The sequence below is a fragment of the Apodemus sylvaticus genome, chromosome 19 (genome assembly GCF_947179515.1).
Source record: "Apodemus sylvaticus chromosome 19, mApoSyl1.1, whole genome shotgun sequence".
Taxonomy (NCBI): Eukaryota; Metazoa; Chordata; class Mammalia; order Rodentia; family Muridae; genus Apodemus; species Apodemus sylvaticus.
Window position 1 is genome coordinate 1,891,550 of NC_067490.1, and position 15,280 is coordinate 1,906,829.

Sequence of the window (15,280 nt, forward strand, 5' to 3'; positions counted from 1 at the left end):
CCCTTGGGCATTTTGTACCTCCAACAGTTTCAAAGGCACCTGTTTTGAAGATTGCCTGGGTCTGAGAATCTATTGCCGGCTTTCTCCAACCACAGGCTCTCTAGGAACTGAAGGAAAACAAAATTCAGCCATCTACTGTGTGTCCCAGTCTTTATTTAAGAATAGAACAGACAGGCTCCCAATCAATAGCATCATTGAACTATTTCTCCCACCCATACCCACCCCCATTGTGCTTTTAATCCCTTCCTCAGTAAAAGAATTTAACCCCAAAGCTCCAGGTTCTCTGTGACTACCTCCCTTCCTTGCCTTGGCTCATGTCACCCCAGGGAGGGTTGGGGTCTCAGTTTGCATGCGTAGGAGAGCCCAGAGCAGTGAGGGGAACAGAGGGGAAGGCCTCACCCTCAGGAAATGGGACTGAGTAGAGTGTCGTGAAGTGGGGGCTCCCATACCCTGGGGCACCAAAGTGGGGACCTGGGGGCAGAGGAAAGGATACAGCCCCCCCTGGGAAAGGCGTCCCTGTAGCCTCACACTCTTCCCGCTGGGAATACTCAATGCTTGATCTTTTGCCCTTCTGGCGCCGGTTACAGAACCATACTCGAACCACCTAGGATGGGCACAGAGATGGAGGTCAGATCCTAAGCTCAGGGATGCTGCAGTCAGTCAGTGGTGAGGATGGGGGTGAAGGATCGGGAACAGGGAGACATCCGGGCACCACGCGGAAGGATCTGAGTACCACGGACAACATCAGGATACCACAGGGAAGGATCAGGGTACCATGGGGCAGGATCTTGGTACTCACATCCTTCTCCAGACCAAGCTGCTTGGCGATGGTGGTGATCTGCTGCAGGGAGGGCTTCGGGCACTTCAGAAACATATTCTCCAGGTTCCACCTCACACGGTTCTCAATGCTCGTGCGCTTTCTCTTTCGGGCCTGCACCAGAGTCTCCGATTTGCAGATCTGGGCAGGGGAAAATGGAGTGACAAGAGCAAGTTTAGGATTTGGCTGGGTAACAAACAGCCCCACGCTGAGATGGAAAGGGAGAACAAACTGCAAAGGGGGGGTTGACTGGATGTGGCCCCAGAGCCAGGGGTTACTGGAAGGGGTGGGATAGACCTAGGTCTGAGCATTTCCCAGCATAAGATGCCATTTGGCTGTCAGGCTAGCCGGGGCTGAGGTTGTTGACTCAGAAGAGAACCTGATTAGCAAATGTTACAGTAAGGCCTTGGATTCCGGTCCTCAGCACTTAGAATAAAAAAACCCAAGACACAGAACTGCTAATGCTAGCGCCGGTCGGAGAGGGAAGAGTCTCAAACCAGAAATGGAAGCAGCAGCCAGGACTCAGCCTGGCAAATCCTGCACACACACCCCTCACCTCCTGAAGGTTCTCATTGTTGTCGGCTTCCTCCACCCACTTCTCCAGCAGGGGCCGCAGTTTACACATGTTCTTAAGGCTGAGCTGCAGAGCCTCAAAGCGGCAGATGGTGGTCTGGCTGAACACCTTTCCTGAGAGGTGGGTCAAACAGGGAGCGTGAGGCAGGCCGGCCGCACGGCGGGAGCCCAAGCCCCCACCTGTTACAGTTCAGAGGTCTCTCTCCCTCACCGGTGGAGGAGAGGCAGCTCATAAAATGCCCCACCCCCCTGCACCTACACAGCGCTGTGAGATCAGAACACACGGAGGGAGACCCACCGAAGAGAACACCCAGGGTGAGCCCCACGTCGGCCTGGGTGTACCCCAAGGTGATCCTCTTCTGTTTCAGCAGCTTGGCGAACTGCTCTAGCTCCTTCTGCAGGGCTTTCATGTCCTGTGACTGTAGTGAGAAAGGCAGACTGTGAGAGTCACACCAGCTTTGGCCGCTGGGACCCCCGGCTGCCCAGTGTATAAATGGTCTGATTATATAAATGTCACTCTATCCCTAAGGGACACGGATGACTTTTCCCCAGAACCCGACTGTCTACACCACCACACTACCCAGAGTTCCGTGCATTCCAACACCTGTGCAGTATCCCAGCAAGTTCTATCTGCTCACAGATCACTCAAAACTGCCCCAATAACGAAAAATGTCACTTCTGGGTAGCTCTCCAGTCTTAGTCCTTAAAACTCTGGGGTAATAGGATCCGTGCCTCTGTTTAGCTCTAAATGAAAACCTAGAAACCATACACCACACAAGGTAGTGAAAACATAGAAAGCACACACCACACAAAGTAGACAAATGTCCACGTCTCGTGAGCTGAGGTTCCAGCCTGTGAGGAAAACCCATCCTACACTGGAGTGCTACAGGGAAAGGAAAGGCAAGGCAGCAAGCTAGAAGCTTCTGGAGGTGATTGATTAAGTCTAACTAAGACGATAGCAGATGACTCAGATAAGCCTCAAGGCCTTAACCAAAAGAAGTCATCAGCCTCACTTTTAAACCATGGATTTGGTGCTGGCTGGACCAACTGAATTTGAAGTGGAGGGTGTAGAGGACCACCTCTGCCACCCACAGGTGCACAGCAGCATGCTTGCACACACAACCAAAAATTTTTATGTTTTCCAAAGTTAAAACAGGGATACCAATCGATGTATGAGCAATAGAATGACTCAGGCAGGCGAGGGTGTGGCTAAGGCTGGGGCCTTCTTCCCAGTAGACAGCAGTGGCTGGAACCAGATGGAGAAGGCATAATGGATGGTGTGAACTGGACCAAAAAAAAGAAAATGGCTGTCGGCCTTTCTTTCTGGCTATCTCTAACAGAGGAGGCAGTCATCTGGGGGTGGGGGTGGAGGAGAGCCTAGAGTGGGGAAGAGGAGCAGGGGCAGGTTGGTCTAGCAAGCAAAGGTCCAGGACTGAGCTCTGTCTGAGGTGCTCCACAAAGGCTGACCAAGCCAGGGGATAGACAGGAGGCACAGCCAGTGAGGCTCACCTCAATGCAATTTCAATGGAAAAGGATTCTCTCGGCTTCAAACACTTTCAAGTCCAACTGCTCCTCAAAGGCCAAGACTTGTAATCGCCCTCAGCAGTGTCTTAGGCCTTTCTAAATCCTGTTTTGGGGATTTGGGATTAGCTTAACTAAGGTTCAAGTCCCTTGCTTCATTAAGGCCATTTAAGACTACTAATGCCTTCCTAGGGGACTCCTGGTGACTAAAAGGACGTGAGATAACGCAGAAACTTGGCCATTCAGGGAGGGGACTCCCGGCGGGCATCTGTATCCACTCACACCTTGTTCCTATCGGCTAATTGCTTACACTTGCTTCGGAGTGCAGGCTGTAGGCCATCGGACGCTCGGCAAAGCCCGTGCACTCACAGGATGATCTGATCTAGAGATGGCCTGGAGATAAACTTCTCCGACCCGAGTGTATTGGTTTCTTGTTTACAAGTAAAGGAAGTAAGGCTGAAATGGAGCAGCTCTGCACCTCCAGCACTCTACGAGGGTTCACTCGTGAGTCACCACTACTCACGGGGTCTGAGGCAAAAATACAGGGCAGACAGGCCGTAAACTTGACTAGAGGTGAGCCCGAGTCCACACACTGCCCAAACGGGAGCTCCTATCAGCAGCCAGTCACACCCAACCTTTGCAGTCCAGGATAAGCACCATGCCTAACCCAAGGCCATTTTCCTGGGTCCGAAGAGGATCCAAGTCCCCAAAGGGGCTAACATGATTAGAAAAAAAAAAAAGCTGAATTTCACCGAACACTAGTGTACAGACAATAGTGCCATGGAGGAAATGTGGGAGACACAGGCCAGGCCTCCTAGGTGACCTACATGACAAGGGCTAGGCTGGAACAATGCAGGCCAGTTTCTGATTCTCCCCATTCTGGCTTCTAGTTCAAACCCTGCCTTGTTCCCCGGGAGGCCCGGCGGCCACCACCACCTTTGGCAGGGTGGCGATCCTGCGTGTTCCCAGTTCCCTTCACTGCTGCCTCAGCCAGCCCAGCCATGTCCCTTCTCACTTACCTCCTCCGGACTTGGTTCCACCTTCTCCAACTTCACGGCACTGGGGCGGGCAGGACAGGGCCCAGAGGAGGCGCCCTCCGAGGTGCTCTCCACTCGGGCTCCTGCCTGGCCCTCAGGCTGCAAAGTCTCCACGCCAACTTGGGGGACGAGGCCCAGTCCAACCTGAGGCCCACAGTATGCCATCCCTCCACAGAACTCATATGCCGGGGGACACGGGGCGATCCCCAATACCTCTGAGCCTGGTCCGATTCCAGGCCCACCTGGAGGCCCTTGGAAGCTTAGCCAGGTTCGAGGGTCCACCCAGCCCGGCTCCAGCCCCGCTGACCCATCACCCCCACCTGGTGGGGGTGAGAAGGCGAAGTCCGAAGCCAGGTGTCCAGCCATGGGGAAGGTAGGCACCCCGAGCCGGGGGCCTGGTGGAAGGACGGCTCACCTAGGGACTGCTTCACCTCTCTCCCTCCCCAATCCCACTCTCTAGCCTTGACCTCTGGCCCCGCCCCCTGAGTGGGTGGAGGAGTACAGCACTGGGGGGTGGGAGAAACTGAGTCTAAAGGTATTTGCCTGTGTGAGGAAGACCCAGGTTGGCGACGTCTGGACTATTTGCTTGTGTCTGGAAGACGCAGGTTGGGGACCCCTGGACAGGGCAACCCTTAGGACAAGACCCCAGGGCCTTCATTTTCAACCCTCAAGGTCCTCTCTACCCTGCCTTGGGCTCCCGACAAGACACCGTAGAGCCGAGTCTGTCCCTTCCACCTTTCTGCATTCCTCAGGAACGGGGTGCTTGGATACCCCACCGCACCACAAAGCCTCTTGGTGCTGCCCCCTCTCTGCCTCTGGCTACAGCCCACCCAGCCATCCTCGCAAGAGCCTAAGACATCTATTGAATGTTCATGTGCCCACTATTTCTGGGACCCACCCGTCTAGACGTCTAGCTAGGTTCTAGAAACATGTGAACCCAGTATTTCAACTTATGTCCAGGGCCAGGACACTACACCTCGAGTCCTCCAGACTTCAGAGGCTCTACACCAGGAGACCCCGAGCCCCAACCAGATATGTCCCCAGAGAACCCAGAGAAGTGCTGGCTCTGCAATTTCAAAGCGCATTTGTCCAACCTATGTTGTCTAGGTTGGCAGATGTCAAACCAATCAGGCACAACTCCCCTCCCCCCCATAAGACCCGCACTCAGGCCCAGGCTTCGTCCCCTCACAGTTAAGCAAGGCCTAGGACTCTCTGTCCTCAAGATTCTCAGTTCTCCCTCCCCCCACCTCCCCATCCCAGGCCTCCAGCCTAGTTCCTGGGTGGAGAAAACCAACGGGTGGGAGTTGGGTAGAGAGAAAAAATATCTGACTTCAGGTTCAAAGGGGCCTGGGAGGGACTGGGGGGAAGGGGGTAGGACAATGGCCTTGGCTGGACAATCCTGGTCCCCAGAGGGGGCAGCTCTAACCCTAAACAAGTACTCAACCCTTGAATGGGCCTGGATGGCTCCCCTGGGGACAACTTCCTGCTCCCCAACCCCCTCCTGAGCCCCAATCCCCTCACACAAGATTTCTCTCCACCTCTCCTCAAAGACTGAGGCTCAGACTGAGGTACCCTGCTTCCCTTCTTCCCAGGACTCCCGTGTTCATCCTTGTCACCCACCCCTCCCCCAGTCCTCCTCCGGCGGAAAGCCGCTGAGGAGACGGGATTAGGAGGGGGTGGGGGGGGGTGCAGGAAACCTACTCTAAACTTTCCTAGAGTGGTTTTCTGGGGCCAGACTGAGGATCCTCCATTGCTGGCCTGGTGCTCAAGTTATCTTTGCAAGAGAATAGCCCTCGGAGTGCCTGTCTGCAAGGGACAGTGTTTGGCTGTCTGCTCCGACACCGACACCGTGCCCTAAATGAAGGCCCCAGGGTGAATCACACAGCCTCAAAAAGCCCAAAGCACCCCACAGTGTACACGGAGTTCTGAGCCTGGACCCAGCCCGCCTGAGCCATGGGCTAGGGTCAGCTCTAGGTGCCCCCGGGTGTGTGTAGGTGTGTGTGTGTGTCTCCTGAAGGTACTGTTCCATCACTTAGAGATGGAATTTTATAAACCAAGCTGCCTTTGAACTCCTGACAATTCTCCTGCCTCAAAAGCTGGGAAGCCAGGGATTACAGCTTGAGTATTCATATCGACCTCACCAAATTCGCCGCTCGAGACTTTGAAAACATTGCATTTTATTTTAAATGTGTGTGCCTAGAGGCAGCGCACGTGTGGAGGTCCCCTCCTTCCACCACATAGGTCCAAGTCATCTTGCTCGGTGGCTGAGCCAACCCTCTGGCCCTCTCCGTGAATCTTCCTTTTCCTCCCTTCTACGTCAAGCTTGTCTCCCTATTTCTATACATGCATTGCGGACTGTTGCACAGGTTAGTGGGAAGACCTAAATAAAGGCCGAGAAACCGGAGCCGCCAAGTTCACAAGGCCGACACAAACTTCCCCACAGGCAGATTAAGGAAGGCAAGGACAAGAGGGACCCCTCCCCAACCATCTTCTCTGCCCCCAGGACAGCGCTATCACACATCTTTGTCATGCATCTGCTGTCTGCCCAGAGCACTCAGCCTCCCTAGGGGGGGAGGGGCAGGGACCGGCTACAACCCCCCACACCCAGTCCCTCCACAGGCCAACCTCTAAGGCCTAGAGAGCACTCTCCATCACAGTCCACGTGTGCCTGCTGCCCTGCGGCCCATCCCCTCAACACCAATCTTGCTTTATGGATTGTAATTGCTCTGCTGGTGACTCGCAGGCCAGGACGAGAGACATATTCTGAGTCCTTAGCTGCCCAGTGACTGGCGTCTGAGCCAGGTTGGCCCGTAAGCATACCTGGAGCCTAATGAGGACCTTAACAGCAACTTTGTCACAAGTCTTCGTAGAACTAGCTTGAAACTGAGATGCGCCTTAGCCGTGTCCCATGCTGTCAGCCCTGTGGCCCTGAACATGGGAAGCCTGTTGGCTAATCTGACCCAGTTTCTTGCCTCCTGGGCCTTAGAGAATCATCGTACTAACTTTTGGTTTTTGGTGTTTCTTGTTTTTGATTCAAGGGCTCCCTACATGGCCTTAGGTAGCTTGGAACTCACTGTGTTAAACTAGGCTGGCCTTGAACTCTCAGAGATGCACCTGCCTCTGCCTCCAGAGTGCTGGGATTAAAGTGTGTGCCACTACACCCAGTTTAAGAGTTTCTTCTTTGGGCTGGAGAGATGGCTCAGCGGTTAAGAGCACCGACTGCTCTTCGAAGGTCCTGAGTTCAAATCCCATCAACCACATGGTGGCTCACAACCATCTGTAATGGGATTTGATGCCCTCTTCTGGTGTGTCTGAAGACAGGTACAGTGTACTTACATATATTAATAAATAAATCTTTAAAAGAAAAAAGAAAGAGTCTCCATCTTCAGTGGTGGCGTATGCTTTTAATCCCAACACTCTGGGTGGCCGAGGCAGGCAGATTTCTGAGTTCGAGGCTAGTCTGGTCTACAGAACGAGTTCCAGGACAGCCAAGGCTATACAGAGAAACTCTGCCTTGAAAAAAAAAAGTCACCATCTTAAATACTCCAAAATTTGAGCTAAAATTCACTAACTCTCCACATACAACCTGTATTTTAGAACCAAGTCAAGTTCTGTCTGGAGAACCAGAGACAGCAGAAGAAGCCAACAAGAAAAGGTATCTTGGGAAGCCTGAGGTGGTGTGCCACACCTGTAATGCCTGCCCTTGGGCGTTGGAAGTGATTAAGATCAAAAGTCCAAAGCTAAGGCCAGGGAAACAGCTCTGCATTTGAGTGCATGCTGCTCTTTCCAAAGACCCTTTCAAAATTCTGTTCCTAGCACCCATATTGGGTGGACAACTAGGAGGACAGAAATCTCTGACCACGTGGTCACCTGTAGTCATATGGACACGCATATATATACACATGACTTTCTTTTAAAGAGAATTTAAGGCCAACCTTAACCACAAGAGTTTCCAGGCCAGCTTGAACCGCAGCGGGAGACCTTGTCTAAAACAAAACAAACAAACAATAGGCTTTTACCGGCAGCTTTCTTGCTGTAAGCTCAGCCATTTCACAGACGGGGAAAAAACAGCTAAATGGACTCACAGAGGATAACGAGGCTAAAGCTGGGAAATCACCTCTGTCAGCATCTGGGTTCTGTCTCCCTATGAAACCAGAGGAAGAAATGAGGAACTTCAGAGAGATGAGCTCAGTCAGGCCTGGCCCAGCTACAACAGCTTCCCCTGCTGGTTAACAGCTGCTCCTCCAACTGCCCCGGGACCAGCAACATCTCTTCCCAAATCCACATGTTCTGACCTGGAAGGGAAGAGGTAGCTTTTCAGGTTGGCATGGACTCCTTAGCTAACTGCATCTCCCTCTCCTTATCTTGGTTTTCTTGCCTAATCAAAAAGACTTGGGGGGAAAATACTTGGGGGAAGCAGGAGAGGAATCCGAGGACAGCTCAGTAAGTAATTGTACTTGCTGAGCCCAACAATCTATTTGATCCCTTGGGGCCCATTTCAAAGAAGCAGAGAACCAGCTCCTTCCTGCATGTTGTCATTTGGTCTCGAGATTCACTATTTTTTTTTTTAAAGATTTATTTATTATTATATCTAAGTACACTGTAGCTGTCTTCAGACACTCCAGAAGAGGGCATCAGATCTCTTTACGGATGGTTGTGAGCCACCATGTGGTTGCTGGGATCTGAACTCAGGACCTTCGGAAGAGCAGTCAGTGCTCTTACCTGCCGAGCCATCTCTCCAGCACCCGAGATTCACTATTGCACTCAGATACGTGCACACGCATGTGCACAAACACACACACACTGCAATAAAAATTTTTTTAAAAATCTAGAAAATGAAGGTATAGTATAGGTCACCAGCAGAACAGAAGGCTTGCAGCATATGACTGACTCCCTGAGTTCAAATCCCCAATACTACAGAAAAAGAAAGAGAAGTGGAAGGGAAGGAGAAGGCAGGGATAAAGAAAGGCTCCCTTGAAATAAGTGAGTTCTAATTTTTCTTTCTTTCTTTCTTTCTTTCTTTCTTTCTTTCTTTCTTTCTTTCTTTCTTTCTTTCTTTCTTTCTTTCTTTCTTTCCTTTTCCGTTCTAAGACAGAGTTGCATGTAGCAGAGGCTACCCCTATACTCTATTTAGCCAAGAACCTTGAATTTCTGATCCTCTTGCCTTCCTAGTTCTGATGAACCTTTTAGACTTGCAGAAATAGCTTCACCACTACACCCAAGTGTAGTCTGGCCCCAATAACCAGACCCCCGTGACATCATTCATCCAAGATAACCAGCCATCTTGATCTGCCTTGTGGCTGGAGAGTCTCCCCCCCCCCCCCCACAGGATCCTGACCCCTTGAATCACAGACACTCTTAGGAGAGAGGACCTGACCTTAAGCTAAGATCACACAGCTAAGTCACACAGGTGAGCAGCCTCGGGGAGACAGGCATAGGACATTAATTAGGAATTTAGAGTGTGGCCGGGCAGTGGTGACACATGCCTTTAATCCCAGCACTTGGGAGGCAGAGGCAGGTGGATTTCTGAGTTCAAGTCCAGCCTGGTCTACAGAATTAGTTCCAGGACAATCGGGGCTACACAGAGAAACCCTGCCTCAGAAAGACAAAACAGAGAGAGAGAGAGAGAGAAGAGAGAGGAGAGATTGGGAAGGAGACAATTCAGACGCCAGGTGGACCAAAAAGAGCCTTTGGGTGGTTCTAATGCTGCTGTGAACAGACCTATTGTCTTGCCCACTTACCTTGATTAACATGTCAGGGATCCACCCATTTTCACCCTTACTAGCTTTCTTCTTCTTCTTCTTCTTCTTCTTCTTCTTCTTCTTCTTCTTCTTCTTCTTCTTCTTCTTCTTCTTCTTCTTCTTCTTCTTCTTCTTCTTCTTCTTTTTTCTTAAAGATTTTATTTATTTTATGTATATGAGTACACTGTAGCTGTCTTCAGACACACCAGAAGAGGGTGTCAGATCCCATTATAGATGGCTGTGAGCCACCATGTGGTTGCTGGAAATTGAACTCAGAACCTCTGGAAGAGCAATCAGTGCTCTTGGCCACTGATTCATCTTTTTTTTTTTTTCAAACAGGGTTTCACTGTGTACTGTGTAGCCCTGCCTGACCTAGAACTCACTTTGTACAACAGGCTGTCCTCCACCTCCTGGGATTAAAGGTGTGTACCAAGCCCAACCCAAGTTTTGAGATTCTTGATATAAAAGAGTCTTCAGAAGAGCAGTAGTGAGAGGAAGTCAGTTTACTACTGACAGATTGGTGCACTTTGAGAGTCAAATTCAGGCATTAAGAGAGGAATACACCATTGCCTTATGCAGGCCATGGACCGTAGCTCATGGAGATCTATTGGCTAGAAGAGATGATTACAGCTGAGGTTAAGAGAGAAAGAAAACAAAAGTGTAAAATTTTTATTAAGGTTAGGTGTTATGATGGACATCCTTAATCCTAGCACTCAGAAGGCAGAATCAGAAAAATCTCTGAGTTTGAGATCAGTTTGGTCTATAAAGTGAGTTCTGAGACAGCCTGGGATACATAGAGAAATTCCGTCTCAAAACAAACAAACAAATTTTTTTATTTTTTATTTAATGTGTATGTGTGTGTGTGTGTGTGTGAGAGAGAGAGAGAGAGAACTGGAGGACAACAACTTTAGGCAATGGGCTATCTTCTATATTTTTCCACAGTGTGGGTGCCGGGAAATGAACTCCTGGTTATCAGATTTGGCAAGAAGACTCCCTACCCACCAGGCCCAGAGGTTAAAGGGGAGGAGGACCTGCTGCTGGCCTTGGACCCTTCTCTCCCAAGCCTCCCCACAATGCCCTTAGCAGCTCCAACTTCCCTTTCACTGAGCCAGCTCCCAGGGGTTTCCAGAGAGGATTTGCCTCTTTGGGTCAAGATAACATTTTCTTTTCTCCCCCTCTCTGTGGTTCTGCTGGTTTCTGATTCAAAAGACTCCTGGGCGTACCAGCAGGGAGGTTATGATTGGCTACGATTACACAGTGGGTGTTTTCCTGGGACTCAACTGGTTCAGAGAGTGGCTCTTCTCACCTCCTGCAACACCTGGGACTCCCTGGTCCATAGATAGACACTAATTCTAAGAAGGAGGTGTCCAGCAAAGGAGCCATGCTGTACTCTGCCCTGTGTCCCCTGTAGCCAGTGGCTCCCTCCTGCACCACAGCAGATCTGTAGCCGTCTTCAGACACACCAGAAGAGGGCATCGGATCTCATTATGGATGGTTGCGAGCCACCATGTGGTTGCTGGAATTTGAATTCAGGACCTTCGGAAGAACAGTCAGTGCTCTTAACTGCTGAGCCATCGAGAGAGAATATTTAAATAGCATTGCTGCTCTTAGAGAAGACCTGGACTCAGTTCTCAGCACCCACACGGTGGCTCACGACTATTTGTATCTTCAGTTCCGAGGATCTGATGCCCCCTTCTAACCTGTAAGGGGAACAGGCATGATGTCCTTTTCTGACCTATGAAAGGATGCTCACATGCAACCAAAACCCTCAAACACATAACAAACTAAATTTAAAATAACAGTAATGCTAAGAGGCAGAGGCAGGCAGATTTCTGGGAGTTCCAGGATAGCCCCTGATGCATAGTGAGACTTTGTCTAAAAAAGAGTAGGTTGGGGGTGGGGGGGGGTAAGAAAAGGAGAAAAAAAAGATGTAAGCCAGATGTGGTGGCACAGACCTGTCACCCAGAACTAGGGAGTCTGAGACAGGATTCTCACTTTAAGGCCAGGCTGATGTGCAAAGAAAAATTCTGAGTTCCAAACAAAAGTGAAAAAACGTTGTGAGGGCCAGCAGCTGCCCATGGGGGGAGGTGCATTGCTAGTGGTTGCATGGGCAGAACACTTAGTAGACTCAAGGTTATTTGCTAGTTGGAAACACAGTTATGTATGACAGAAATAAGCTTTGCCATCTTCATAACTGCTGGATCAGGGATAGAGGTACTCCAGAAAGAAAGCTGCTCCTGAATTTAGAAAGCTGAATTGGATTTTTTTCCCCCATAGGCAAAAACTAAAGAGGTGGAAACCTGTCCTTGAGTGAAGGAAGAAGGTGGTCCTACGTCCCAGCCTACCCTTTCCAGGGTCCACATGCAGGCCTTTGGCACCCCTGCGGAGTAACCACGGGGATGAAATCCTCAGGCGGAAGATATAACCAGGATCTCAGGGAGGACTCCAGAGCCCAGCACCAGACTCAGCTGGAAGAACAATAAATCTTATACAGAGGGTAATAAAAACCAGTTCCTCCACGTATTTTGGGAAGATTTTTTTCTTTGCTTTTATGTTTGTGTGTGTGGTGGTCAATTTAACTTTTTTTTTTTGAGATTATAATGTTATATCATTTCCCACTTCCCTTTCCTCCTTCCAAATCTTCCCACATACACCTACCCATTCTCTTTCAAATTTAGAGCCTCTTTTTCCCCAGTAACTGTTGTTAAGTATGTATACATGTATCTAACCATATATTCTTTTTTTTTTTTTTTTTTTTTTTTTGGTTTTTTTGAGACGGGGTTTCTCTGTATAGCCCTGGCTGTCCTAGAACTCATTCTGTACACCAGGCTGGCCTCGAACTCAGAAATCCGCCTTTCTCTGCCTCCCAGAGTGCTGGGATTATAGGTGTGCGCCACTACTGCCCGGCTAAGCATATATTCTTTGTTTGTTTTTTTGTTTGTTTGTTTTTTTGTTTTTTGGATTTGGTTTTTTCGAGACAGGGTTTCTCTGTATAGCCCTGGCTATCCTGGAACTCACTCTGTAGACCAGGCTGGCCTCGAACTCAGAAATCCGCCTGCCTCTGCCTCCCAGAGTGCTGGGATTACAGGCGTTCGCCACCATCGCCCAGTTTAAGCATATATTCTTAAATGTAACTGCACAGTCTGTATAATGTTATCGATAAGTATGTTTTCACAGCTGACAATTTGGTGACCAACTGACTGCTCTTCCCTGGGGAACGCTACTTCTGCCCTGAGCTTTCCTTAGTTACCTGTAGCTCTTTGTGTAAAGCTGAGGCCTCCTGCGCTTTCCCCATCCACTCAGGCACGCCCATCGGTGTCATCCTTGTCCAGCTGTGTTTACGTGGTTTAAAGTGACACTTTAGCCAGGTGGTGGTGGTGCACGCCTGTAATCCTAGCACTCTGGGAGGCAGAGGCAGGCAGATTTCTGAGTTCGAGGCCAGCCTGGTCTACAGAGTGAGTTCCAGGACAGCCAGGGCTACACAGAGAAACCCTGTCTCGAAAAATACGAAAAATACACACACACACAAAGAAGAAGAAGACAAAGTCTCACAGCAAACTCTCGGATCCTCTGGCTGTTACAAATTTTCCATCCTCTCTCTTTTGCAACATTCTCTGAGCCTCAAGTGTCGGAGTTGTTTTGTAGATATATGCATTAGGGCTGCACTCCACAACTCAACATTTTGACTGGAAGTGGAGTTTTGTAATCTATTGCAAAGAGAAATTTCCTTGGTAAGGGATGAGAAATACACTTATCTGAGGGTAGAGAAACAAGTATTTAAAAGGTAGTTTGGGGCTATGCTGGTTTAAGAAAGTAGTGGTTATAGATTCTCCTCCAAGGTCCATGACTTCAAGAGCCCTGGGTGAAGGCTAGGTTACCAGTACCAGGCACGACTTCCTTCTTGTTGAGTGGATCTTAAGTCCAAGAAAGCTGTTGGTTACTACCAAGGTATATGTGCCATTACTGTACCCCTGGGGTCCCATGGTGGCTGTGGTTCCACCATCATGGCTGAACTGTTGGTTTCTGGTAATTCTCAGGGATGAGCATCCAGTTTCAGCTCAGGGGTCTCTGGGCTGTTAACTTAAAAAATAAATTACTTGTTTTTCTTTATGTGCATGAGTGTTCTGCCGGTATGTACACCATACATGTCTTGTGCTCTTGGAGGCCAGACGAGGGGAACTGCCAGATGAGCCCTCTCTCTGGCCCCATCAAATACAATATTTTGGTACTTAAGAGTTTTATAAAATAAACAAATGTTTTGTTTTTATTGGTGAGTTGGAGAGATGGCACAGACTGCTCTTACAGAGGACTAGCGTTTTGGTTCCCAGCCCCTACATAAAAGTTTATAACTATAGTTTCAGGGGATCCAATACCTTCTTCCAACCTCTGTGGCACCAGACCTGTGGTCCATAAACATATATATGCAAAACAATGTACATATAAAGTAATTTTTAAAATATTTGCAGTCAGGCAGTAGTGGCACATACCTTTAATCCCAGCACTGAGGGAGGCAGAGGCAGGAGGGTCTCTATGAGTTTGAACCCAGCCTAGTCTACAGAAAGAGTCCCAAGACAGCCAAGGCTACACAGAGAAACTCTATCTCAAAAATTTTTTCTAGGTGGGGCTGGAGAGATGGCTCAGGGGTTAAGAGCACTGACTGCTCTTCCAAAGCTCCTGAGTTCAATTCCCAGTAACCACATAGTGGCTCACAACCATCAGTAACAAGATCTGATACCCTCTTCTGGAGTGTCTAAAGGCAGTTACTGTGTACTTACATATAATAAATAAATCTTAAAATTTTTTTTCTAGGTTTGGTGGCACACAGAGTATGTGTGCACACCGCAGAGGCAGGAAGATCTCTGTGAGTTTGAGGTTAGCCTGGTCTACAACAATGAGTTCCAGGCTAGGCAGCACTACATAGTAAAACCCTGTCTCAAAAAATAAAATAAAATAAATAAAATAAAATAAAATAAAATAAAATAGTTCTTTAGATAATGTACTTGATCAATTGATTCCTTTCTAATAAAAGTAAAATGAACTATCTCAGAATACTATGGTGAAAGTCGGAGCCAGCTAGCTATGATGGTGTACCCCTTTAATCCCAGCGTTCCCAAGAAAGATGCTTCTAGGCCTATATACAGAAACTGTTGCAAAAGAGCCCCGCCTCCTCCTCCTGTGACTCGTCTGTCTGCCTGAGGTTGCCATCACTTCATAAATGCTAAAACCAGGCTCTCCAGCCCTTGGCTGATGGCTCCTGGTGGCCCCAGGTTCCTCTTCCTCCTGTCATTCTTCTGCTTGGAAGCTGGCCACTCTCAGCCTCCCTTGCTGGCTCAGGTGTCTGCAGCGACCACAGGGTTCTTCTGGTGGTTTCTTTGGAGCTCCTCCTGATGCCCGGCACGACAGGCTAGCCGCCCATCCCCTTCACTCGCCTTCTTTGTCCTTCTTTCTCTTAAGGCTCCCATCCTCTCTCCTGCACACAGGGGACCTTTCCTGAGCTCACCTCCTTGCACTCCAATAGCAGTCCTTCAGGGATCATCCCACTTCCTGTAGTGTGACTTTCTGGGAAAATGTCTAATCCAGGGGCATCTTAT

General features: G+C 49.4%; 1 protein-coding gene across 1 annotated transcript; it reads right to left on the reverse strand.

Annotated features, from left to right (window-relative positions):
- Positions 1–280: 280 nt before the first annotated feature.
- Pou5f1 (POU class 5 homeobox 1) lies at positions 281–4,314 on the reverse strand. The gene is made up of 5 exons (XM_052164079.1): positions 3,931–4,314; positions 1,689–1,809; positions 1,374–1,504; positions 800–958; positions 281–604 (listed from the first exon to the last, which is right to left on the reverse strand). Exons 1-5 carry the CDS (start codon positions 4,312–4,314, stop codon positions 341–343), a joined length of 1,059 nt encoding a protein of 352 aa, XP_052020039.1. The 3' UTR covers positions 281–340.
- Between the last annotated feature and the right edge of the window lie 10,966 nt (positions 4,315–15,280).